At 36.6% G+C, this 24,839-nt stretch overlaps 1 protein-coding gene across 7 annotated transcripts in view; it reads right to left on the minus strand.

Annotated features, from left to right (window-relative positions):
• Positions 1–24,839, minus strand: part of DOCK7 (dedicator of cytokinesis 7) — a 185,707-nt gene that overhangs the window by 65,904 nt on the left and 94,964 nt on the right. For 5 of the 7 annotated variants that reach the window (XM_058538189.1, XM_058538192.1, XM_058538188.1 and 2 more), the window contains exons 19-25: positions 20,323–20,409; positions 16,324–16,555; positions 12,555–12,719; positions 10,599–10,768; positions 3,357–3,449; positions 2,066–2,155; positions 1,020–1,115 (exon numbers count right to left, since the gene is read on the minus strand). In XM_058538189.1, the coding sequence (XP_058394172.1) occupies positions 1,020–1,115; positions 2,066–2,155; positions 3,357–3,449; positions 10,599–10,768; positions 12,555–12,719; positions 16,324–16,555; positions 20,323–20,409 (933 nt within the window). The remainder of the gene's footprint in view (positions 1–1,019; positions 1,116–2,065; positions 2,156–3,356; positions 3,450–10,598; positions 10,769–12,554; positions 12,720–16,323; positions 16,556–20,322; positions 20,410–24,839) is intronic. The other 2 variants (XM_058538191.1, XM_058538190.1) reach the window with 1 other exon arrangement.

The following is a 24,839-nucleotide window of genomic DNA, read 5'->3' on the forward strand; positions in this document are numbered from 1 at the left end:
CCTTTCTTTTTTTGATTTGTTTTCCTTCATTTCTTATTTATTTTTTTACAGACTTATTTTCTGGAAGAAAAAGTTTCAATGATTTCAGATTTCTAGAGGCTGAAGAGGAAGGTCCTTAGTACCAGAATGCCCAAGTGAGATTCACAGTTTTGCCATCTACAAGTTGTGTATACTTAGACAAGTTATTTAACCTCTCTGTGCCTTGGTAACACCTAGCCCATATGGCAGTGCTACCACACTGTACACACTTGATAAATGTTTATTGCTTTTGTATATATATGTGTTTATGTGTGTATATAAATATTTATTAAAATATTAATTGATTCATTTTTAGTATCATTTATTGAGTTAAGCAAAAAATGTTTTTTTATTAGCAGTAACTAGCATTTACCTAAGAGCTTTCTAACCAGAAAAGCAGTGGGTATCTATAAAGCTCTTTTTATCTATTTTTGGTATGAAATCTATAGTACTACCATTACACACTAGCATGTTCAGACCAAGGAAGGTTGTATCACAGGTTTCCTTTATTTTTTTTTTTTTTTGTGAGGAGGACCAGCCCTGAGCTAACATCCAATGCCAATCCTCCTCTTTTTGGCTGAGGAAGACTGGCCCTGGGCTAACATCCATGCCTAACTTTCTCCACTTTATATGGGACGCCGCCACAGCATGGCTTAACAAGCGGTTGTCAGCAGGCGCCCAGGATCCAAACCGGCAAAGCCCGGGCCGCTGCAGCACGGCCCTGTGCCACCAGGCCGGCCCCCACAGGTTTCCTTTAAAAAGTAGCTAGCTTCTGCAACCATCCCTAAAAAATAGTTACAGTGAGCTTTATAATTCCACCGAAATTGTGCTGAGCGTCCACAGTGTTTATTTAGAGATGTAACATATGTAATTTTGTCTTGGAGGTACATGTAAAACCATAAGATGGGAAATAAAAAAAGATTTCTAGGATAAAATAATGAGCTAACACAAAATTGTTCACTAAAGAAAACAATATTGAAGAATGTATTTAGTTTGCTCACCATTAACTCAAAAAAGAACCAGGCTTGTTGCAAAGCTGATTCCCGAACGCTGCCACTGCAAACTACCCACTGCAGAGCCAGCTCCTCGTGAAAAAGCTATCCGGAAGTAAATCCAAAGTTATTATCAAAGTCATATCTGCTAATAACACAAACCAAATAATAATGCAGCTACAAATGAAGAATAATGAGAATAAGCAAAATAAGGCATGTGAACCATTCAATGATGCAGTGAGGACATCCATTAACGAAACGGCTGTTTATACACGTAAGACAGTGGTATGTTGAACAGCTGAAAAAATTACATGTTATCTTGCAGTAAAATGTAATTTTAAAAGGAGGTGAGAAATAGCCTCCTAAATTGTACTTGCAAACAGAAACAAGACCAAAAACTCACAGTTACAAATAAAACCTTGTTTGTGCCTTAAATACATATTTCAACATTGGCAAATACATTCATGAACTTTGCTGGTACAATTTAGGAAATACCTTTAAAAATTTAAACTTTGATATAAGCCATTAATTTTCAAGTTTTCAGGTATTTAAAAGTCTTTTTATAAAAACAGCAGAAATTTCCTGCCTTATAATGGATATGCATACAAAGCATTTGCAAAGTAGTGTATATTAATATGAAAAAGGACTAACAAAACTGTGCATAAGGGAAGCAAATCAACATATCTTACTAAGAGTGATAATTTTTCTAACTCATCTTCCTTTCCCTGGAGATTTAAAACAAAACAGAAGCAGTTACAGAAACAGAATTAAAAGTTGATACATTTTTTGGTACTAAATTTTGATGATCAAATTTGAATTCACTAAACTCTAAAAACAGTTAATCCCAAAGATATAAACGTTATAATAACGTAAAAGATCCTACACTGGAGAGGTATGCGCCAAAAGGCATCAAACAAGCGGTGCTTGCTGAAATGTATTTTCAAACACAATGCAATTATTGTAGCATCTCATACTGGTTATGTAAAGAAATCTTACATCTATTTAACTATTGGAATTGTTTTCCCCCTATATAGACTGTCTTCATATGAATCTACCTTTTTAGTTGGTAAGCGTCCCGTTAATGTTTGTAAGAAACTTGAAGTCTCTGTGTGCGAAGACATACGATTACAACTTCGATCCATAGCCTATGGGGTGAAGACGAATGAATGACGAAATAACATTAAAGTCTGCTGTGAATGACTTCTGCAGCGCAAGGATTACACACAACTTTTTAAATAGAGTTTTATTGTGGTTTCAACAACCATCTATTTTATTGCTTGCCTCATATTCACCATTTTAAGCTGCTTTAATGACAAGGCATTAGAAGTATCAAAATAGCTTCTATATATTTTTAGTGTTTAAAAAGATGAGTAGTTTAATGATTATATAAATTCAGAGTGCTGCAAAGAATGAAACTTTTATCTGTGTGATTTGTACACATGCACACATCTAGTAAGAAAATGTGAAATGTAAAAACATACTTCTCACTGATCTCATACCGATGAAAGAAATCAAGAATTTTATATTCAATAAAGATAATTAAAAGTTTAGAATGGTCTCTTTCACTTTTCACTATTATCAAAAATTACTATTCATGTTTGCCATATACTACACCAAATATAAATCAGTTATAATATTAAACACGGAATTAAGTTTTTTCTTCAAGAACAAGAGCATTTTCCTCCAAAGCCAATACACAGATGAGAAGTATGTTTTGAGGTACCATGCAATATTAGCTATTAAGCAACTAGACTTAAGTAAGCAAAATCTAGTTCAACTAAGTTATAACAAATTTCATACTTTGCAACACAGTAGAAATTAAAACGGATTTTTGCCTCTGGTATTTAATCTTACAGCATGAGGATCATATACTGTTCACATTTAATTTTAGCTTATTACCAATATTTCTAGTCAGTGATTTTGAAAAAAATGACAAGATAGTAAATGCTCAATGAAAATGATACAATGGCTATACTTTAAATCAAAAGCAAATGGAAAACTGTCACGTTTTTTCCACATAAAAAATTTTTAAATTCCTACTGAAGATGTGCTACCCCTAAAGTAGAAACTGTTATCAAAGCCATCAATTGCATGAGCAGCAGGCACTGAAACATCGACAGGGTGTATAAGGAGGGAAGGAGGAGGAGACAGGAAATAGGAAAGGAGAGCATTGCTGGTGAAATTGGTGGTATTCATGCACAGTAGTTGGAAAATGTGCTATAAACAAAAATACACACTTTTTAATGATTAAAAAGCAAGCCACTGAAATCATAGTATATACTAAAAAGTAATGTTCTAAAGGGAAACATCAGCAGCCAATAAAGAAACCTCTAATATAAACACCACCTGTGTTGACTCTGCACTTGGACTGGGGTTGGATCCCCATGGGGCAGCTTTTGGACCACCAGTGTTAACCCAGGAATTGGAGCGATCTAAACCCTAAGCATATAATAGAAAGCAGTTGGAAAGGAAAGAAATATTACATGTGGCATGCTATAAATTACTCTTACAGAAATCCAGACTTTCCAATGCAAACATGTTTTTAATTAGTACTGTTAAAGCAATCAAAATTTTTAAGCACCTATAAAGTATTAGTTCACCAAAATTATCTTATTACATAACATAATTCTTTAAAAATCACAAAGAGCATTAAGTATAGCATTTAAAGGGAATTTCTCCTTACGTAAGGGGATCACCTTATAGTCCCAATAACTAAAGTTCCCACAGCACCATCCCCCACAAACTGTTTTTAAAGATAGTATGAGTTAGCAACAGATAATTTCCTCTGAATCTAACTGGGATTTAAAAGACAAAATGGAAGAAGAAAAACATTCTGTTCTTGTCTAAAAGACTTTAATTTCATTCCATCTGTCACGGGCTGAAAACTTCTGTGCAGTGATACTCCATAATTCTATTTGACCTTGCCTCCTCTGTCTTTTCTTTCAGGGACCAATAGGAGAAATTCAGTAAAAAATTAAGAAAGACAAAAAAAAAGATGGCTAATATTTGCTCCTTCCTAAAAATGATCTGTGGATTTGAAGTTGTGCTCAGTTTTACTGCACTTGCTATAATTAAACACAATGGGCTACTATTTTATATAAATATTATAAGGAAAAACATTATGCTGGGGCTGTCTACAGGAATTATATCTTCATCATCACTATCATTAATTTGAAGTTAATTTAATACGCTACTAATGTGCATGACCAGAAGTGAACTATGGCCTTTCTCTGAAAGAGGTATTACGATCCCAGGTAAAGGGAACTAGGGCTTTACTTCAATTTCTTAAACCTGACTGATCATTACAGTGAGCTGGGAAGCTTTATAGAACTCAGGTTCTGGGCCTGACCCTCAGAAATCCTGATTCTGCAATCTGGGCTGCGGCCTGGGAATCTGCTAACAGAACTGGAGCAAGTTACCAGGGATTTTTAGAGGATGGCTAGAGTAAGAACAACAAAGACAACCCAAGACAAATGGACTAAAAATATTAGGGCACAAGTGTGGACCCAAACCAGAAAGCACCAAAGAAGGACTGGGAAAAGAAAAGAGTAGTAGTAACAACGGTAACCAACTCTGTGTAGACTGTAGTATCACCTGGGAAGGTGAACCACCACCACCACAAAGGTGCAGGGCCCCACCTCTAAACAATTACAGAAGAATCTGAGGGAATGAGGCCTATGCATCAATAGTATGGTGGGGGGTGGGAAGGAAAGGAGAGGAGAAAAGGGGAGATGGGAAAAGGGAGAAAAGGAAAAGGGAAGGGGAAAGGGGAAGGGAAGAGGGGAAGGAAGGGAAGACAAACTGCTAACTCTCAAAGGCTTAGGTTCTAGGGAGACTATTTCCCCTTCTTTTTTCTCTGTTTTTTCCAAAAATACAGAGAGGGTAAAATGACGAAACAATAATCACCCATTTCCCCTCATTTTTGACACTGAATGTATAAGATGAGAGTTAAAGTTCAAGTCCAGGTTCTACTGCTTACTAACTGTAAAATCTAAGGTAAGCTACCTAATCTCTCTTTCTGTTTCTTAGCTATAAAATAGAAATAATGATAGTGTCTCCCTCATATTGTAAAGATTAAATTAAATAATGGAAGTAAACTACTACTAGGTACAATGCCTCAAATATAGTAAACTTGCAAAAAATAGTTTTAACAAAAACTTTCCACCCATGTTTTTTTAAATGCTTCCTTGCAAAGTAAATTAGACAATATTCAAATACTAGTAAAATTACGTAATCAGTTCATTTGTTTAAAATAAAATACCTGCCTTCTCAGAAACCCATTATATTATTTCAAATCAAAGCAAATCAGCACACAATGTTTTTCAGATAAGTTAGAACAAAATTTTTCACCAGTCTTCCAAATTACATCTCCACTGTATAAGTATAAAGTTCTTCCTGCCATTTTCAATTTTTACAATAACTACTTATGTTACAAAAATAACACAAGCATCTGATGTCTGCAAAATTACAGTTGTACTCTTCTCTCTACGATATTTTCACAAAAAGATTAACAGTAACTTTGCTTTACTCTTAAATTCACTTTTTAACTCCTTGCTTAATGCTTTCTTTTAAAACTAAGGCACATGCTACTCAGTAATGTGAGAATAAATAATAAATCTCTTTGTGCCATTAATTACATATCCACAATATTGAGGCTCTGAATAGTTATAATTATATCAAGTCAAAGCTAACTATTGAAAGAAAACCTGTGGCAAATTATTTTATAAAGCAAATAATTTCCATAATTCAAGTGTTATAAAGCTAAGAACTGTAACAAACAGCCCTTAGTTAAGCAAATCCATCACTGATATTTACTAATGTAATAACTGTGTTTATTGATCTCCAACTAACATAGAACAGATTAATCAAATGTGTGCACACATGCATGAAAGTTTTGTTTTTGTTTTTGCCAAATCTCTGCAATATTATTATTTTGTCCCTTAGATACAGATAGGCTCCTTCCTTGAGCAAGGCCCATCTGATATTTGACTTGACATTAACACTCATGTTATAATACAAAAATCTGCTTTATATCTACATGTCCTTAGCACAAAGTTAGCTCTCAGTGTTTGAAAAATAAATGAAAAAATAGGAGATGATACGTTACAAAGAAACTATATGTCAATGTAAAATTGCACTGGCATTTGATTAAACGCAATAAAATTCAAACCTGATATAACTATCTATTTATATAATTGAATGTTAAAAGAATATTGCTAGGAAAAGAATAGATTAGTTTTGGCAAAATAATTATGAAGACAGTCTCTCAAATATGGTTTTACAGCCATTAGAGTAACAAAAGCCTGTTGAGATAAGTATTCTTGAATTTTAGGAATTCTGCATTCTATATTAGGGAATGAAGTCTAACCAAAATTTTCATAAAGGCAAATCTCTTCAGAGCTTTAAATATATAATTAATCCTGATAGCAAGAGGATAAACAAAAACATAGTTCAATTTTTTTAAAAGTAGTTTATTCTTGCTATGGATACTCAATGCTTACTAACTAACACTCATTCACTGGGTAAATATCCACTGAGGACCTTCAATATGCTAGAAATTATGGGTGCTTTGGACACATCTGTAAACAAATCCCTGCCCTCAAAGAGGTTATATTCTGATAAAGGGAGACAAACACTAAAAAATGAACATAATAAGTAACTAAATTATATGCTACATTAAAAGGTAGTAAATGTTATGAGATGAAGAAACAGCATAAGGGGATTAGAAGTCTCAGGACAAGGCTGAGGAGAAAGAGGCACTGGTTATACCTTTAATTAAGGTAGCCAGAGTAGACCTCATTGAGAAGATGCTCCTCCAAGGAAAGACTTGAAGGAGGTGAAGGAGTTAGTCATAGGAGGATCTTGCTCAGAGAAATGACATAATCTAACTTAACTCTTGTTTGTTTTTTGTGACTTAAACTTTTAAAGCAGCATTCTGGTTGCTATGTTGTGAACAGAGTGTAGACTAGAAGCAGGGAAACCGTCTTTAAGGCTATTACATTAATTCAGGAAGAGATAAAGGCAGCTCAGTCCAAATGGCAGTAGTAGAAGTGGGGAGAAGTGGTCCTATCTTTAACATGTATCCAAATATGAACAAAAGGATTTAGAAAAGGCAGCTGAGTTTAGAATTCCAAAGAGAGACGTGTACTGGAAATATAATTTTGGGAGTCATTAGCATATGATGGTATTTAAAAGCTTGAGACTTGATAAGATCATCAAGTGAGTGAGTGGAGAGAGAAGGGAGGGGAGGGGAAGGAAGAGGTGAGCAGGGGAGAGGTGAGGCGGAGAGGGGAGGAGAGAGGAGAGGGGAGAGAGAGAGGAAAGAGGAGAGGAGAGGAGAGAAATAAGGATAGAGGCCTGGGGCACTTCCAGATTAAGAGATCAGAAATAGAATCTACAAAGGAGAATGAAAAGGTGTAACCAGCAAAGAGGAAAAGCAAGAGAGGGTAGTGGCCTGGAAGCAAAGTAAATAAAACAAACCAAGGAGGAAGGAGAATTTAATTGTGTCAAAATCTGCTGTAAGGTAAAGTAAGCTGAGTGTTGAGAATTAACCGTTGGATGCAGCAACAGGGAGAGCGCTGGTGTCATTAACAAGGGCAGTTGGGGTGGAACATCGGAAGAATATCCGATTGAAGCAGGGTAAAGAGAATGGGAGTAAAAGAATTGGAGATGGCAAGTACAGAAAACTCTTTTAAGGAATTCTACTACAAAAGGTAGCAGAGAAATGGTGAAGAAGATAGCAGCAGAAATACTAGAGAGGAGATTTTTTTAAATGAGAGAAATAACAGCATGCCTATATGTGGATGGGATGATTTAGTAGATAGGGAGAAATTGATGATGTAGGAGAGAAATGAAAGAACTGCTAGACTGAGGATCTTGAGCAGGTGAGAGGGGATAGGAGATCATACACAAATGGAGGGAATAAATTTAGGGAAACGGATAGTTCATCTATAGTAGAGTACTAAGTAGGAGGCAGTAGATGGTAGTAGTTAGGTAGATGTGATGGTAAAAGTCTACGGAAGTTTTCCTCTGATGGCTTCAATTTTCCCAATGAACTAGGAGATAAAGTGAGAAGGAGGCTTGGTGGGGAGGTGTTAGGAGGTTTGAGGTAACAAAAAAAGGCATGAAACCTTTTTCTGGGAATGGGAAAGTAAATGGAATCGCGGTATTTCTCAAGCCATGTTAAGCCACACAGGTGCTGACACGGCACAGGCAGTCATTTGGGTTCAACTAGGGTTTGAGGTTTGGCTAAGCAAGTAAAATGAAGTGAGAGAAGGATAAAGGAATTGAGGTTTGATTATAATGGGAATAATTATAACGTTTGATTATGGAATTTAAGCTGGCTAAAGTGAAAGAAAGAACATTAAGGGGGTGAGGCACAGTAAAAAGGTTACAGGATCAAGTGACTGGAGGTTACAGAGAAGTAGAGAAATTGTTGGACTTGAGATACTAGAGAGAAAAATCAGAGCTAATGGTTAGAAAAATAAGATGCATGAAACTGAGATTATGAGGGTTAAAGTTATGGGTAATGACAAGATCTGGGGTATGACCCTGGCTGAGGTAGGGTGAAAGGCAAAATCATTAAAGGAGAGTTTCTTGAATTTCCAAGCCAATAAGATCAGCATAAATGAAGAGAGGCTATAAATAAACTTCAGATTCCTCACAATTTTACAATGAGATAAAATTATACACTTATTATTAGGAATTAATGACTAAATGACAGTCCAACATGAAGGTAACTACCAAAAATTTTGCAACAAAAAAGAGAAAACATAAAAACCATTTAAATAAAACTTGATTAGGCAAGGCTCTTTTGTCAGAAGACGAATTCTCATCTTATGATGGCTTTCTCAAAAGTTTATATATATATATATATATATATAAACTTCTTTATATATATATATATATATAAAGAAGTAAGTTTAGGTCATTATTATGTCCCATTTTATGAACTACTTGAAAAAAGGCAAATAATCATTCCAATATATGTAGACCTTTGTTCTAAATCTAGGCTGTTATAATCTATCAAATACATCACATAAAGGAAAACTCTAGAATTATGCTAAATGAGGCATACAAATCTTATAGAAATTAAGAGATGTTTTAAAAGTAGAACTCTGAGGAAAATGGTGTCTTTAGCTCTTTAATAAGAAAATTTCTTATAATTCACAAATCAGATTCATTCTACTGAAGAACTGTATTTACAGTATATAAATAATGCTAAGTACTACCTCTATTACAATGAGATACGACCAAGAATGAAGACAAGGATAAATAACCTGAGTTCTTTTCCTAAGCATGGAAATATATGCAGGGAAAAAAAAGCCTTCTCTTGCAATTGCTCTGTTACTCAGGTTACTCTGCAGTATCCCATGTAAATACATCTGCACATCACTCTCTCAGGGAGTTCACAAAAAGTAAAAGTTGTTTAATTAGAGGAACATCTAGATGGATCTTTAAGTTACTGAAATCCATGTTTAATTTACTATTTAAATTATAAGTCTACAAAATATATTTTTGATCTGTGAGAAATTACGTTAAAAGTTACTTTAAAATGAGTAATGCTTAAAGTTCATCAGAAGCTTCTGAAAGTAAAATTTCTGTAACTAAATGCATAGATACAAGAGTAGTTGTGATGTTTTTGATCCATGTTCAAATACCTCATGTAACAAAACCAAATGGTGAAAAAAAAAGTTCTATGATAGTTCAGGCTAAGGCTTAAACACAGACCCTAGAACACGTTTATTAATTCTTCCTCTTATCCTAAGTAATAGAATAAAATGCCAAAGAAAAGTTGGCTGTGATTCCATAACAATGGTGTTTTCCTCCTTTCCAATAGCAAAAAATACGTTTGAAATGGTCTGATCAAAATACAATGTGATGTGATTTCTTGGCCTCAGTCTCACTGTTGTTTTTTCCAGCGTGTTTAAACTCTGAGTTATTTTTATATTTTACCTATGGAAAGGTAAGAACTATTTGTTCCTGAAGTATATTTTTGGGAGTAATAAAGATGGATGTTTTAAATAAAATATAGCTGGATCTTATACTAGCTGGCCTCTCCCCCTTGTTGTCTGGGATAATCATTAACCATCATTAAATATATCATATTTTTCTAATCCTGGTGCACCCTTACATAGAGTTTTCCATATGAAACACAGCTCTATTACCAAGCAAAGCTAATCACTGTTCTTGATGTTTTTTGGAGGAGGGGGGCTCATATTTTAAATCAATGATGATATGTCCCTTCTACACACCAGTCACATAGGTCTCTTTTAATTCTATAGAAAATCAATCTAACCATTTTTCACATGGTGGAGTACCAGACACAAAAGTAATTTATGTAACTGGTCATCCTGGACCCATCTTTGAATTCAGCAGATTTTCTTGAGCAGAATGCACAAACCAGTTTGTAATAGCAAGCATATTTAATAGAAACATGAAACAGTGTTTACTGATAGAAATGTACAATGTGTTGCTTACTACTAACTCAAATACATTTTAAAATTAAGAATAAATTAAAACAATTGGACATTTCTCATTTGTTCATAAACTGAAAACCAAATTGGCAGATGCACATCTCCAGTTTACCTTACTGCTGATGATTGAGCGTACTTCATCATCTGGCGACGTGGGAGTCCCAGATATATCTGGATTACTATTACTAAGGCTCCGAGAACGATTTAAATTAAGGCTTGCAGGTCTCACAGCAGATCTAGCCATTGTGGCATAATGCACTGATCCTCCCAAACCCCCAGGACCTAGAGTTGCATACAAAATAGAACATAATTAAACAAAGAAAATTAGTCAGGAAGGGATCTGAAAAAAATCTTTGCCACTTTACAAAATTCCACAAAGATCATCAATTGCTTTTATTTCTAAATGAAAAACACTATAAACAAGAAAGAAAAACACCCAAGACCTAATGATAGCTACACAAAGATATTCTATTTTACAGTAGTTGACAAAACCATACGAATTGTAAATAAATTACAAATCATTGGTAAATTGATAAATTTGATACATCATTACCTCTTCAATGTTTCTATGATTATATATGACATGTACAATAAAAAACAAAAGTAACAGGAAACACACACACACATTACCTTCACTCAGATACGGGTGAATCTAGGACCCCAAATGCCCCAGCTGATGTCTCTTCCTTTCCCCACCCTCCTGCTCTGCCCCTTGATACACAGTCACTAGAGGGAGAGCCATTTAGGAGACTGTCAGCGTCTCCTAAATGAGACTATGCTTTATTTCTCTATCTTCATCAGTAACAATTTGAACTATAACAAAATGGCATCTTTAGGATATACATACATATATGTATACTAAAGATAACTCTCCTAAGAGCCCAGGCTATATAAAAAAGCAAAGAAGCACTTTTTGTCTAAAATCAAGCCTGATACCATCATTCAACCGTGTTCTATGAACATAAAAATACCCAGCAATTGTATCCATAATTTACCTCCATTTTTCTTATTTAAAGAAATATTTGAGTGTCATATTTGCAAACAACGCATACCTGTCAAATAATTAATTTATACAGTCTTTCAGGTCAGCATGTAAAAAACATGTTTTGCAAAATCTGTGGAATTCTAACAGCGTACTGAATGAAAGAGTAAATTGAGGAACATTATATATAGTCCACAAGCACTTACATACTCAGAGCCTCAAGTACTATAACTTTAAAAATCAAGATATGAAATTACAAACCAGAATAGGAGTCAATTATTTCTCTTTTTGCAATTAAGCAAAGAAATAAAATGAGCTAAAACTTAGCATCAGATTACTATTATGCCTAGTTCTCATAATGAATGTCATAATTATTTGTCACCATTATTAATACAATAGCTGGAGAAAGGCACTTACCATTATTACTAGTCATGAATGATGACTCATACAGACAAATATGTGAGCAGGTTGAAAGGTATGCACAACATAATCATCAACTAAGTGAACAACTAAAGAGTACTCAAACTAAGACACCCCATCCCCACCACCACTACCACCACAACCACTAATGTCACACAAAAAGAAAGTCACTACTTTGGACTCTAATATTCAGAAAGGTTATATTATTTTATTGACCATGAAGAGATCAGAACTTTTCTAGAGAATAATCTTTTATATTATTGCAGGTTTCACAGGGTTATCAGGGAACTACTGAGCCACCATATTTCTTCTTTAATAGCACTCTGAATGAAAAATATAACATTTGACTTATCTTGTCTTAACAGAGAATGAGAAAATGCTTCCAGAGATGGAAGAAATTATTTTCAAGGTTCATTTCCAAGAATTAACTCAACCAAGATCTCTCTAATTCAAATTAAAGGAAGCTGCATAAATAACGATACTTCAAAATGTAATCTATTTATCCTTTTAACTCCAGCATCTAGCACAGTCCACGGCATTGAGCAGGCATTCAATAAATGTTTAGCGTTGAATGAATACATCACACTTGGACTACAAGATTATTTCAATCCTGCCATGAACACGTAATCTACGCAAGATAATTTCATAGTAAAAAGAATAAAATACCTGGTGATGGTGAATTAGGGTAAGTATTTGGTAGGCGAAAAACATAATAGATATATGATGCAAGAAGGCTGTTCCTGCCATGCTGGTCATGATTTCCTTCCAAGTTTTTGTGAAGCCGATTTATAATTGATGCCATGGCTTCAAAAGATGCTTGACCTAGATTAACTTTTAAGAAGGAGAAAAACATTTTTGCATTAACTTTTTTAGACATAGTGCTCCTCTCCTACGTAAATTCCAAAAATGATCGAGGTTTTGTCATCTTTATATGCATTAAGTATAGTGATTATACACGCTAAGTGTAAAAGACAATATTTGATGTTGATTTTAACGGTATCTTGTACTGGCTGAATCAAAAATACTTTTCTAGGCAAAATGAGGAAAAACTCATTTTACTAATTTAACATGAAAATTGTATGGGTTTGCTTCATCAAAAAACAAAAACATTGGACCAGCCACAGGGCCTAGTGGTTAAGTTCGGCACGCTCCACTTCAGCGGGCTGGGTTCGATTCCTGGGTGCAGACCTACACCACTTGTCTGTCAGTGGCCATGCTGTGGCACTGGCTCATATACAAAAAAGGAAGATGGGCAGCGGATGTTAGCTCAGGGCGAATCTTCCTCGGCAAAAAAAAAGAAAATCCCCCAACAGGTACCCATTATTTTGTAAAACAATACAAAGCACATGATAAGAAAAAAGAAATCTATCTTGTGTATCACCTTTAAGAAGTAACTTCTCATTTTAAAGATGACTCTGAAAACCTAAATAGCATATAATGAGCATGTTATTTTTATTTTAAAAAATCAAAAACATTAACATTGAAAGTGGATTATTAAAAATATCAACTTAAGGGACTGGCCCAGTGGCCTAAAGGTTAAGTTCGGCACACTCCACTTTGGCGGCCTGGGTTCAGTTCCCAGGCAAGGACTTACACCACTTGTCAGTGGCCATGCTGCGGCAGCGACCCACATACAAAAAATAGAGGAAGACTGACAACAGATGTTAGCTCAGGGTGAATCTTGCTCAGAAAAAAAAAAAAAAAAAAAAAAAAATCAACTTAAGATAATAAGAAAAGAGAATAGTGAATAAGCAACTTGATTGAAATGAGTAAATTTGTAAAAGAATTAGAAGGAAAAAAGCTAGGAAAACAGGTTAAGACTGTATAGCATTTTAAATGCCAGGCCTAGCAATACCTAGCCAGTCGTTCAAGTCAGTATATAACAAGAATTTTGCAAAAACTGGGAAATTTTGGTAGCACACTGAATAAATGGGTAAACCAAACAGCCATTTTGAGCAATAGAGCCTGAGAGTCTATGATTTATTTAATCAAGACAGGAAATTATGAACAGTTAATGAGGCCAATTATGTTTTCCTAAAAGTGGAATAATCAGATCAAGTGGTCATTTAGGAAGATTAATCTATATATACTGAACTAGAAGAGAAAGAAACTGCAGACAGAGAAACCTCAGTGGGTTTTAGCAATCCTACCTGTGTTCTTGGTTAATTCCTTTTCCTTTTCCTCATAGTAGCTATTCCAAATCATCAGAATCCTTCTCAAAACTCAAGTCCACCTTACTCCCTTCTATAATCTTGCCTTCTATCTTACAGAAGAAATTTATAAAGCATGAAAGTCTTCAAGTTTTTACTACAAATCTCTCTGAATCTGAAACCATTTTTACCTCCTTTTCAAAGGAAGCAGTGCTCCTCTCCTATTAAGAAGGACCTATCCACCTTCACTCTTGTCTGCAGGCTTGCTTCATTCATTAGACACTCTTGTACCCCTAAATCTTATATTTTTCTCCCTCCTCCACCTAGTTTCTCAAAGCATATAAACATGCTCAAATCTCCCCATTCTTTACACCCTAATCAACACTGCTTCCTCCTTTTCTCACTAAATTTCTTTAAAAACTAGTATATGCTCTGTGTGTTTCTTTCATCATCTCCTGTTTACTACTTAATTCTCTGTAATCTGGTTTCTACTCTAATTATTTGCCTAAAACTACTGTTAATTTCACCAGTGGACACTTTTCAAGGATAGTAGATAAGAGTGGGCCTCCGGAGTCAGTTGCTAAGGATCACTGGAATCCTTAGGCAAAATTTTTAAGCATTACATTCATCACTTGACTCATTCATGAAATGGTGTTAATAATGATACCTATACATGGAGCTGTTGTGAGGATTTCATATGTCAATATCAATAAAGCACACAGCACTACTCCTGGTACATAGTAGGTGCCACGCAAGTGTTATTATTTTACTTATACTGTGTGCAACAATGAACAATGCTAACTTTTTATCTTAAAACCTTCTCCTATGACTTCTGTAACAGAACTCTCTACAATATCTCTTTAATACCTCTTAAACCACCCTCTCTTCTCCGACCTACCACCACTTGTCTTTTATCAGGGCCTCATCATTTTTTGTATGAAATTCCACAAGATTTCTAATTTGTCTCCCTGCCTCCAGATTTTCCCAATGTCAACCCATCTCAACACAGCACAGTCATCTTTATAAAAGTCAAACTGGGGAGGGGGGGGCCGGCCCGGTGGCGCAAGCGGTTAAGTGTGCGCGCTCCGCTGCGGCGGCCCGGGGTTCGCTGGTTCGGATCCCGGGCGCGCACCGAAGTACTGCTTGGTAAGCCATGCTGTGGCGGCGTCCCATATAAAGTGGAAGAAGATAGGCACCGATGTTAGCCCAGGGCCGTCTTCCTCAGCCAAAAAAGAGGAGGATTGGCGGATGTTAGCTCAGGGCTGATCTCCTCACAAAAAAAAAAAAAAAAGTCAAACTGGGTCACATTACTTCCCTAATTAAGACCAGACCCTTCAAAGGTTATTGATTCCTAGCAGAATAATGGTCCCAATTCCCAAAGCATCATGAAAGACACTGCTTCATCTCCCCCGCCACCAATATCATCTCTAATCACCAACTCTCCAATTTATAACCAATTACTTACAATTCCCCCAAAATTCCCAGGTTCATTTATCTGTCTATGTGCTATACACATGCTGTTTCATCTCCCTGGACTAGTTATTTACGTGTCAGACTCCTACTCATCTTTAAATGCTCGACCCAAGAATTACCTCTACTTACAAGTCTCCCCTAAAGAAAATCCCAAGGAGTAGAATACTCCTCTCCTTTGTGCCATGACTTACCACAAAATTTCTATAACTGGTTAGCTGAAATTTCTTACAAGCTCAACTACTTTGCTGGATTTGGGTGGAAGCTGTTACCAAAAATGGAGAAATAAATCTTGGAAAAAGGGTGGGAAACAAGTATGCCTCTCCTTCCAGAACAACACAGAAGAAAAAGAGAATATAGAGATTTTGAGTTAATGAAGGAAAGAAGAACTACATTAAATAGAAGATAGCAGATGAATGAAAATGTACACTAGGTCAATTATACATCATGTAAAACGCAACATGATTTATCTGTTTGCCTGTTTACCTAACTAGTCTGTGAGATCCTTAAAATCAGGAACCATGCCTTGGACAGTGCCTATCAGTGTCTGGTACATAGTAAGTGCTTAATAAATATTTGGTGAGTGAATTAATTAATTTGTTTCCATAATTTGAGGAGAAGTCTATATAGCGCATTTTATAAAAACAAACAAAACAAAGTTATCATTTTCTAGTGTTAGAAACAAATAACAACCCCCTCCAAAAATCAAACACAGTCCTTATAGATAGCAAATAGGAAATTATGGTTCTATTTCTACAAAAGTTAGAAATGTCAAATTATAAATTTCATGATTCCCCAAACACAAGGTAAATTACCTATCTGGCCAGCAATGATAGGAGGTCTAACAACTAAAAGTATCAATTTATCAAGTAGAAGATGAAGAAATCGGACGACTGGTTCCAACTGAGATGAATTCAATGCTGAAATACTGCTCTTCAATTCATTTTCTAAGTTATTTTCCATGATTCGCATGTCTCCAATTCGGACTGGGAACATGTGTTCATCCAGAGCATTGACCAGAGCAAAAAACTTGTCAAGATAAGGATCCTGAAACAAAGAATGAACAAAAGCACTAAACAATTATAACTTCCTAAATTGTCCAAAGTATGGACCACTAATATGATCTCTCATAATAACTGACAATACAAAAAACTACGTAAGTATATACAAACATTGTTTCCAATTAAACGCTACAGCTATTCTCATTTATTATTGTAAAAGAGCCATTTAAAATACTATTGATTACTCAAGAAATCTATGGATACTAATTAAGGATTTTTTTTTCCAGTGAGTCTGCCTTAGAATCTGTTTTAGAGCTCGATACTGTGGCAGGTTTGTCAGTAACCCACCTGTGTGCCTCCTGTTAATTTATTACCTCTCAGCTCCACCCAGACCCTTCATCTCAGCCACATTTTGTAATAGCGGAGCTGGACTCTTCAAACTACATTTCTCCTTCATCAACTGGCGTGTGGGTGGGCTCTGACAACAGAGGGTATGGGAAGAAGTTTGCTAGGCTTGAGGAGTTAGAAAGGACTTTTCTTCTTCCTGTTTGTTTTCTCGTTGGCAGCTAGCAGACATGAATGCTGTGGTTCAGAGGCGGGGGACATGGGTAGCAGCGTTCACCACAGCAATGGTGGCTCTCGGAGTCCCACAGCAGGTGTCCTCCACCAAGTTTCCTCAGGACCACAGCATGGCAGGCAATGTGCTCCTGTATCAGTGACATTCTCTCTTCAGAGGTCTGTTTCTCAGCCTTCGGGATTCTCCTCTAGGTTCCTAAGTTCCTTCCTTATCACTTTCTGCAACTGCTATCTCTATTACTATCACAGAATTCTCTTTTACCTGGTTTAGTAGTGAATCACTTCCAACCTAGTTAACAATTACGTATATATAAATTTTTTCCATCCAAATTACTGGCAGTTGCTGTCTCCTGACTAAATCCTGACTGCTATTATTTAACCTCCTTCTACATTAACAGAAATCACAGTCTTATTTAAAGCAGTCCCAGCACAGACACTTGTTCTCTCAGCCCCCTTTATACCTAGAGACGACCATGTGCTATAGTTCTGACGAATGAGATGTGAGCAAAAGTCTGGCGGAACTCTGGGAAGACTTCTACTTAGATAATAATGAAAATAAACTTTAAGAAAAGGTAGTAATGACGAACAGCTTGACATTTATAATTCTAATACTGTTCTAACTTGATATTATGTATTTAAATGAATAAAAAATAACTCTATGGAGTTCTAACTATATATCCAGTATATTTCAAGGAGCTACAAGCAAAATATAAAACATCACAAGAAACATTTATTGTCTTCAACTGATCCTTTTAAAAAGCTTATAATATATGACAAAATTTTTTTACATAGTTGCAAAATTTATAAACTTTTGAGTATTAGTCATCAGGACTATGAATGCCAGGGTGCTACACAGTACACAGTTCCACTTTATTCTTCTTCCCCTACATTCTAAAGATTCCAAATCATCTATGCAACATATTTTACCCAAAATCCTCCTTGTCACATAAAGACAACTCCTTAAAAACAAAGTTAGGAGTAAAAGATAATATACCACCAATTCTAAAAAGAGAAAACAATGATTATAGGAATGAAAAAAAAGCATGAAAAATAATGTATATAATGTGATACTGAGACTACTTCTACTAAGGGAAAGAATATGTTTCAACAGTGTACTATAATGTCACTCTTCACTATCAGAGGAAAAAGGACGATAGGCAACATAGCACATATCCTGTAACATCAGAAACTAAAAACTCCACTGGAGCCATTCTTTTACTGGGATCTACCCATGTATGGCGAAATAAAACTCATATACTACCTTTTTTTGTAATTTTTTTTTACTACCTTGTTATTATTTTTGTTATTATACTTAAACATAATATAAATATGCTCTGTCTTCTTATTTTCCCCTACCTCACTGTGCAGAAGAGTTAACAGAGCAGGCTTAAGACTGCTATCGTCTGAAACGCCTGCTTAGAAGGTTGACCCTTGGCTGGCATCGGTGAACTTAGATTTCAGGAGGGTTTTCACTGATAGGGGATGGCTCACTTCGCCTAAACCGTTTGTGCAAACAATATGATTTACACAGAACACCCACTTTCCTTCTGGGAGTCTGGAATTTTGGTATGTGTTAGGCAAAGGGTGTCTACGTGACAAGCCTCCAGTAAAAACCCTGGGAACCGAGTCTATGAGTTCCTGGTAGACAACATTTCACACATGCCATTGCAGCTCGCCCTGTGTGACTCCACTCAGAAAGGACTCTTGGATGCTTGTGCCTTCTTTCCTTGGACTTGACCTCATTTCCTATAGCTGACTTTGCTTTGTATCTTTCCCTAAAATAAATCATGACTGTGTGTATAACTATATGCTGAGTCTTGTGAGTTCTGCTAGAGAATCACTGAACTTGAGGGTGGCCTTGGGAACCCGTGAACACCACCCCTTCCCTTTGCAAGGCCTTGGAGAACCACTGCATTCCATTTTCAACACTGGCCTCTTCTCACTCTATATTTTTTCGCTGGAAAATCACATACACCAGTATGGTTCCAGCTATCACATTTATTCTGTCACTTCCAATCCCAAACTCCAAACTAATTACAACAGCCTACAGGACATCTTCCTCTGTGGTGCACAGGTACCTCATACTCAACAGTAAACTCATTATAGCTCCATAACTGTTCTCCCTTAGCACGCCCCCAAATTTACTTCTCCCATGTTTCCTAGTTATGTTAGAAATCACCATCTTTCTGGACTCCAAACTCTGGCATTCAAGGTCCTTCACAGTCTGTTACCAACCTGATCCTCTGTCTTCTTCTATCACGATTTCCCGTGCACCTTAAATTGCATTTGCACCAGATTACTTGCCGGTCTTTAGACTACGGTCACTTTGCACTTGCTTCTTACCATCTGAGCTACCCACCCTCTCTTGCTCTGTACAGTAAACGCCTACTTATCAGTGCAAAACCTCAGTTCCCAGTAGAACAGACAACTCTCTCCTCTGTACTTGAAAAGATTTAGCTCATACATTTAACATAGTACTAATTTTATTGTACTGTAATTATTTTTACATTTTGTCCTATTACAATGGAAGGTCCTTGAAGGGAAGGCTCTTTTCTGGACAGGTAACAACATCCCAGACCTCATGGAGCTTACAGTCTAATGGGGGAAAGAACCAACAAACAAGTGCACATGTTATGTATGTATACAACACACACACATAGAGAAAGTGCAAGTGCGAGAGAGCGCAAGCAAGAGCGAGAAGCAGTAATAAACGCAGGGTAAGATGACAGAGAGAGGGGCTCAGAGTGAAGGGGAAATCCTAACAGAGAGAAGTCTACGGGCTGTCAGGAGGACAAGCATTCCAGCTAGAGAAAAAGTAACTATAAAGGCTTTGAGGAGAGCTTGGCATATTCCAGAAATACAGTGAAGAATATGCAGTAAATGATCCCTAAGAACTCTTTCCATTTGAAATAGCTGAGTCTATGAGAAATAAAATGAGTTGGATGATGGTTTTTCAGCTCTAATTATTTTGCTATGTACCAGAACTGTAGGGAAAAAGAATCACTTAATTGTTCAAAATGACGGCACTGACATTTTAAAAAGCAAAATGTTTGCTTTTGTTGACATTAAATGACATTTTGCTGATTCCTTTAAAAATAACTTCTAAATCTATACCTTTTAAAATAACATACAGTCCTGTAAGTCTTACAGCAGATAACAAAACTTATTTAAGTACTAGACTATATACTCAATTCACTCAAGTAAAATTTGATCATAAAAATTATTAAAATCACTTACTTGTGTATGGATAGATGAAACAGCAACAACTTCAACATTAAAAACACCTTTGTGATTATCTACCCATTTCATACCAGGCAGAGGAACCTATAAGATATTAAATATAATGATCACAGATGCTGATGCAGAATATGAATTATGAAAACAAACAAAATTACAATATATCAACGAGAAAAAATACTGTGGACATTTTTATGTACTGTAAATAAATGTAAAACTTATATTTTGTTCTTATTACAAAATCAATGTTTCCTACAAGAGAAATTATAAGGCTCAAGGAGCAAAAAACAGAAAATATACACTCAAAATTCTATCTTCCCAGAGATATACCCCTTTATATCACTCCAAATCTTCCTCTATGCACATATATTTTTATATAACCCTTACATATGTGGTATCAAATATATTATTTTGAAACCTGTTTTTCACATATTACATTGTGAATCTCTTGTCATGTCAATAAATTCACATCTACAATGTCATTTTAATGGTTTATAATATTCTATTTCCTTTATTTTAAACCCTATTATGTTTTAATTGGGCTTCAAAATATTCACAAGCAAACTAAGCCTGTTGTTTTAAGGATTAGAAAACATTTTTTTCTGATGTAAATTTCTGGGAATGTTAATTAAAATTATATCATAAAAAAGGGGCTGCCCGGTGGTGCAGTGCTTAAGTGCACGCACTCTGCTTCGGCAGCCCGGGGTTCGCCAGTTTGGATCCCAGGCACAGACCAACACACTGCTTGTCACGCCATGCTGTGGCGGCCTCCCATATAAAGTAGAGGAGGACAGGCACGGATGTTAGCTCAGGGCCAGTCTTCCTGAGCAAAAAGAGGAGGATTGGCATTGGATGTTAGCTCAGGGCTGGTCTTTCTCACACACACACACAAAATTATGTCATAAAAAATTATTTTTAAAGGAGAGAATAACAGTTCTCTCTATTCCTCCTGCTAAGTACAGCTAAAAACCCTGACCATGATACATAAAATAAACATAGAGACTCTGAAAGGTGGAGAGAAGAATGCAGACAGGCTAGGGACCTCAGGATGCAAGGAACTCTGAGGCAGTGTTTCCTGGGTTTTATTTTGGCCTCATATATTCCGGACCAGGTGCTAGAGAAGCTGGCAACCCAGAAACGCCAAAAGGAGCAGACAAAAAAAGCTCTCAGAAGAGCCTGCTCTCTCTCCTGCCAAAGGCAATAAATGCCCTAGTCTGGCCCAACACGAAACAAATGGCAGCCCTACCCCACCTCCACAGCCTGGGTGGGGAACCTAGGTGCCCTCCCTTAGCTGGCTGTAATGAGGTGCCCCCCCCACCCCCATACAACATAAGGAGGTATCAGAGAAGACGAGACAGGAGCTGATCCCAGCCCAGTGGTAACAAGTATGCCCACCAACTGTGGTGTCAGTGGAGGTCAAACGGGGAGAATAAGGGAGGCGTCAGTAGAGACCTAGTGGGGAGCCTGAAACCCCACCTCCACCCAATAATAAGCACCCTCCATTACAACTCCCTGTTAAAATGTGACTCTATGTAGGTAAGAAATGCAGTATCTCTACTGAGGTAAATAATACAGGTTTTGAAACATTATGAAAAAAAAAAGCTGATGGAATAAATTGAAACTACTCAAAGCAAAAAACAATACTAGCTCTTTCAACCCAAAACATTTGTTTTCAGCTTGAAAAAAAGAGGATACACAACGAAAATGTGCACACACACACTTCTTTAAAAACAGAGGTTCTCAAAGTCCAACCTGAGGATCAGCACTTGTTAGAAATGTAAACAACCGAGCCCCAGCCCAGACTGACCGCAGCAGAGCCTGGGTAGGCTCAACAACTGGTGCTACAACAGGCTCTCCGTGCCTGTGCCGCATGCAGAAAGAAGGGCCGCTGTCCTAAAACAGCCTAATGAGCAGTGCAGCAACAAGGATGGCCTCACAGCAGCAACACTTTTCCTGTGCCTGGCACCATTCCAAATGCTCTACATACTAGTCTGTCATTCACTCGTCAATACAACCCCATTGTAGGTATTAATTATTGTTCTCAATTTACAGATGAGAAAATTCAGGCACAGAGAGTGTCTTAGTCAGCTTGGGTTGCCATAACAAAATATGACACAGTAGGTGGCTTAAACAATAGAAATGTATTTTCTCACAGTCTGGAGACCAGAAGTCCACGATCAAGGTGCAACGTGGTCAGTTTGAGAAACAGAGAAAGAGAGAGAGAGAGGGAGAGAGAGAGCTCTCTGGTGTCTCTTCTTATAAGGGCACTAATCCCATCATGAGGCCCCACCCTCACGATCTCATCTAAACCTAATTACCTCCCAAATGTCTCATCTCCAACTACAATCACAACTGGAGTTAGGACATCAACATAGGAATTTTGGGGGGGACACAATTCAGTCCAGAGCAGAGAGATTAAGAAACTGACCCGAGGTCAGGGGACTAATAAGTGGTGGAGACAGGGGTGAAACTCTGGAAATTATGCTATACTGCCTTTCAAAAGTACATAAGATTTAAAAAAATAAACAAACAACAACAACAAAAAAAACCTTTCACAATCCCACACCCCTTTGAGAGCAAACTTTGCTAAATTTGGTGTATATTTTCCAAACTATTTCCCACACAATTACAGATGAATATCTACATACTGAGTTTGGTTGTTACTATATTGTTTGTTTGTTTTTATACTTTTATTATAAACGTCTTATTGGGATATTTAACTCTATATCACTCCTCTAACTACTGCACCACTGTATGAATGTACAAAAATTTAATTAAAGATTATACCCTTGGTGGATATCCAGGTAATTTCCATTTTTTATTTTTTGCTAATAGCAATAATCCTGCAATTTTTTCTATTTAATTCATTCAACAACTATTTACTGAAGTCTCTACATACCTTTCTAGGTACCGGGGATTCACGGTAAACATAAGCTTTGCTCTCAGGCAAATGTTCTCTCAACCATCTCTTGTACAGAAAAAGAAGTAAATAAATAAGATAATTTCAGATAATAAGACAGGTAGCTAGGTAGACATGAGTGGGAGATCATAATGGAAAACTTTGCTGCAACAGTGGAACATCTTAATGGCATCCAGACAAGAGCGGGAATCACAGCTGGAGACCTCGCTACATCAAAGAAGCGCCTTGCTGGCATCCCACAAGATACAGATGGCACCAGAGTCTGAGACCTTCAACCACAACAGTAAAAGTAACGAGTGCACAAACAACACATACAAAGCCTTCTGCTCTACACCTCTAGAGGACATTGACCTTTCTTTAATTTACATACAAATTCCATATGCATTAGCCCCCCTTCCCTGGGGGATGACTGCCATGACAGTTCCAGAGACTCTCCTAAAAGGTCAAGAATTCCCCCTCCACACATGTGGGTGGAGGAAAAACCATTATTGGCGGATAACCAGATAATGCTAATTTGCTTCTAAAAAGCCCAAATAAAAATAAAACTAACCCAAGACTCGGGGCAGATGTGTTCTCTGGCACTGCCCGCTCCTCACGTGAAATGTATCTGACCTTTCCTCTAATAAATCTTTGCTTGCTTGCTGTTGCCGTTGTGTGTCTGAATTTCTCTCTTACGCTGACCAGGAACCTGGGCGATCGGACTTTTCAGTCTGGTTACAGTAAGTGTTAAGTAAATAAAATTAGATTTAAAATGATGGACAGTATCAGTCCTGTCGAGGAGGGAAGGATTGAAAATTCACGGAGCGTGGAAAGACCTCTCTGAGGAGGTGCTATTTCATATACAATTCAGATAATGAAAAGAATCCAGCTATGTGAAGATCAGGAAGAGCAAACGGAAAATTCAAAGGCCTAGTGGCAGGAAAAAATTTGGAAGAAGCTGTTAAGTACAGAGATAAGGGTTGTGGTGATGGAAGAAGATGACGCTGGAGAGGTAGAAGAGCTCAGATCATTCAGAGATTTGTAGGTCATGGGAAAAAAATCTGGATTATATTTTAAGTACAATGAAATGCCAGAGGAATATTTTACTTTGATCATAGAGAAAAACTAAATCTTGGTAAAATAATGCTGAATGAAAAAAGAAAGTCAAAGAGGATTATATAAAGCATAATAACCTTTTTGTTAAATTCATAAAATAAGCAAAGTAAACAATGTATTCTTTAGGCATACATACACCCCAATTAAAAAATAGTTTTAAGAGACTAGTTTTCAAAACAATGTGAATGTACTTAATGCCACAGAACTGTACACTTAAAAATGATTAAAATGATAAATTTTATATGTATATTTTACCACTTTTATTTTTATTTTTATTTTTTTTGCTGAGGAAGATTTGCCCTGAGCTGACATCTGTTGCCAATCTTCCCCTATTTTGTATATGAGCCGCCCTTACAGCATGACTGCTGATAGACAAACAGTATAGGTCCATGCCCAGGAACTGAACCCGGGCCACTGAAGCAGAGTGCACAGAACTTAACCACTAGGCCACCAGGGCTGGCCCCCAACAATTGCTATTAAAAGGCTAGTTTTTTTTATAGTT

This window comes from Diceros bicornis, chromosome 4 (assembly GCF_020826845.1).
Source record: "Diceros bicornis minor isolate mBicDic1 chromosome 4, mDicBic1.mat.cur, whole genome shotgun sequence".
Classification (NCBI taxonomy): domain Eukaryota; kingdom Metazoa; phylum Chordata; class Mammalia; order Perissodactyla; family Rhinocerotidae; genus Diceros; species Diceros bicornis.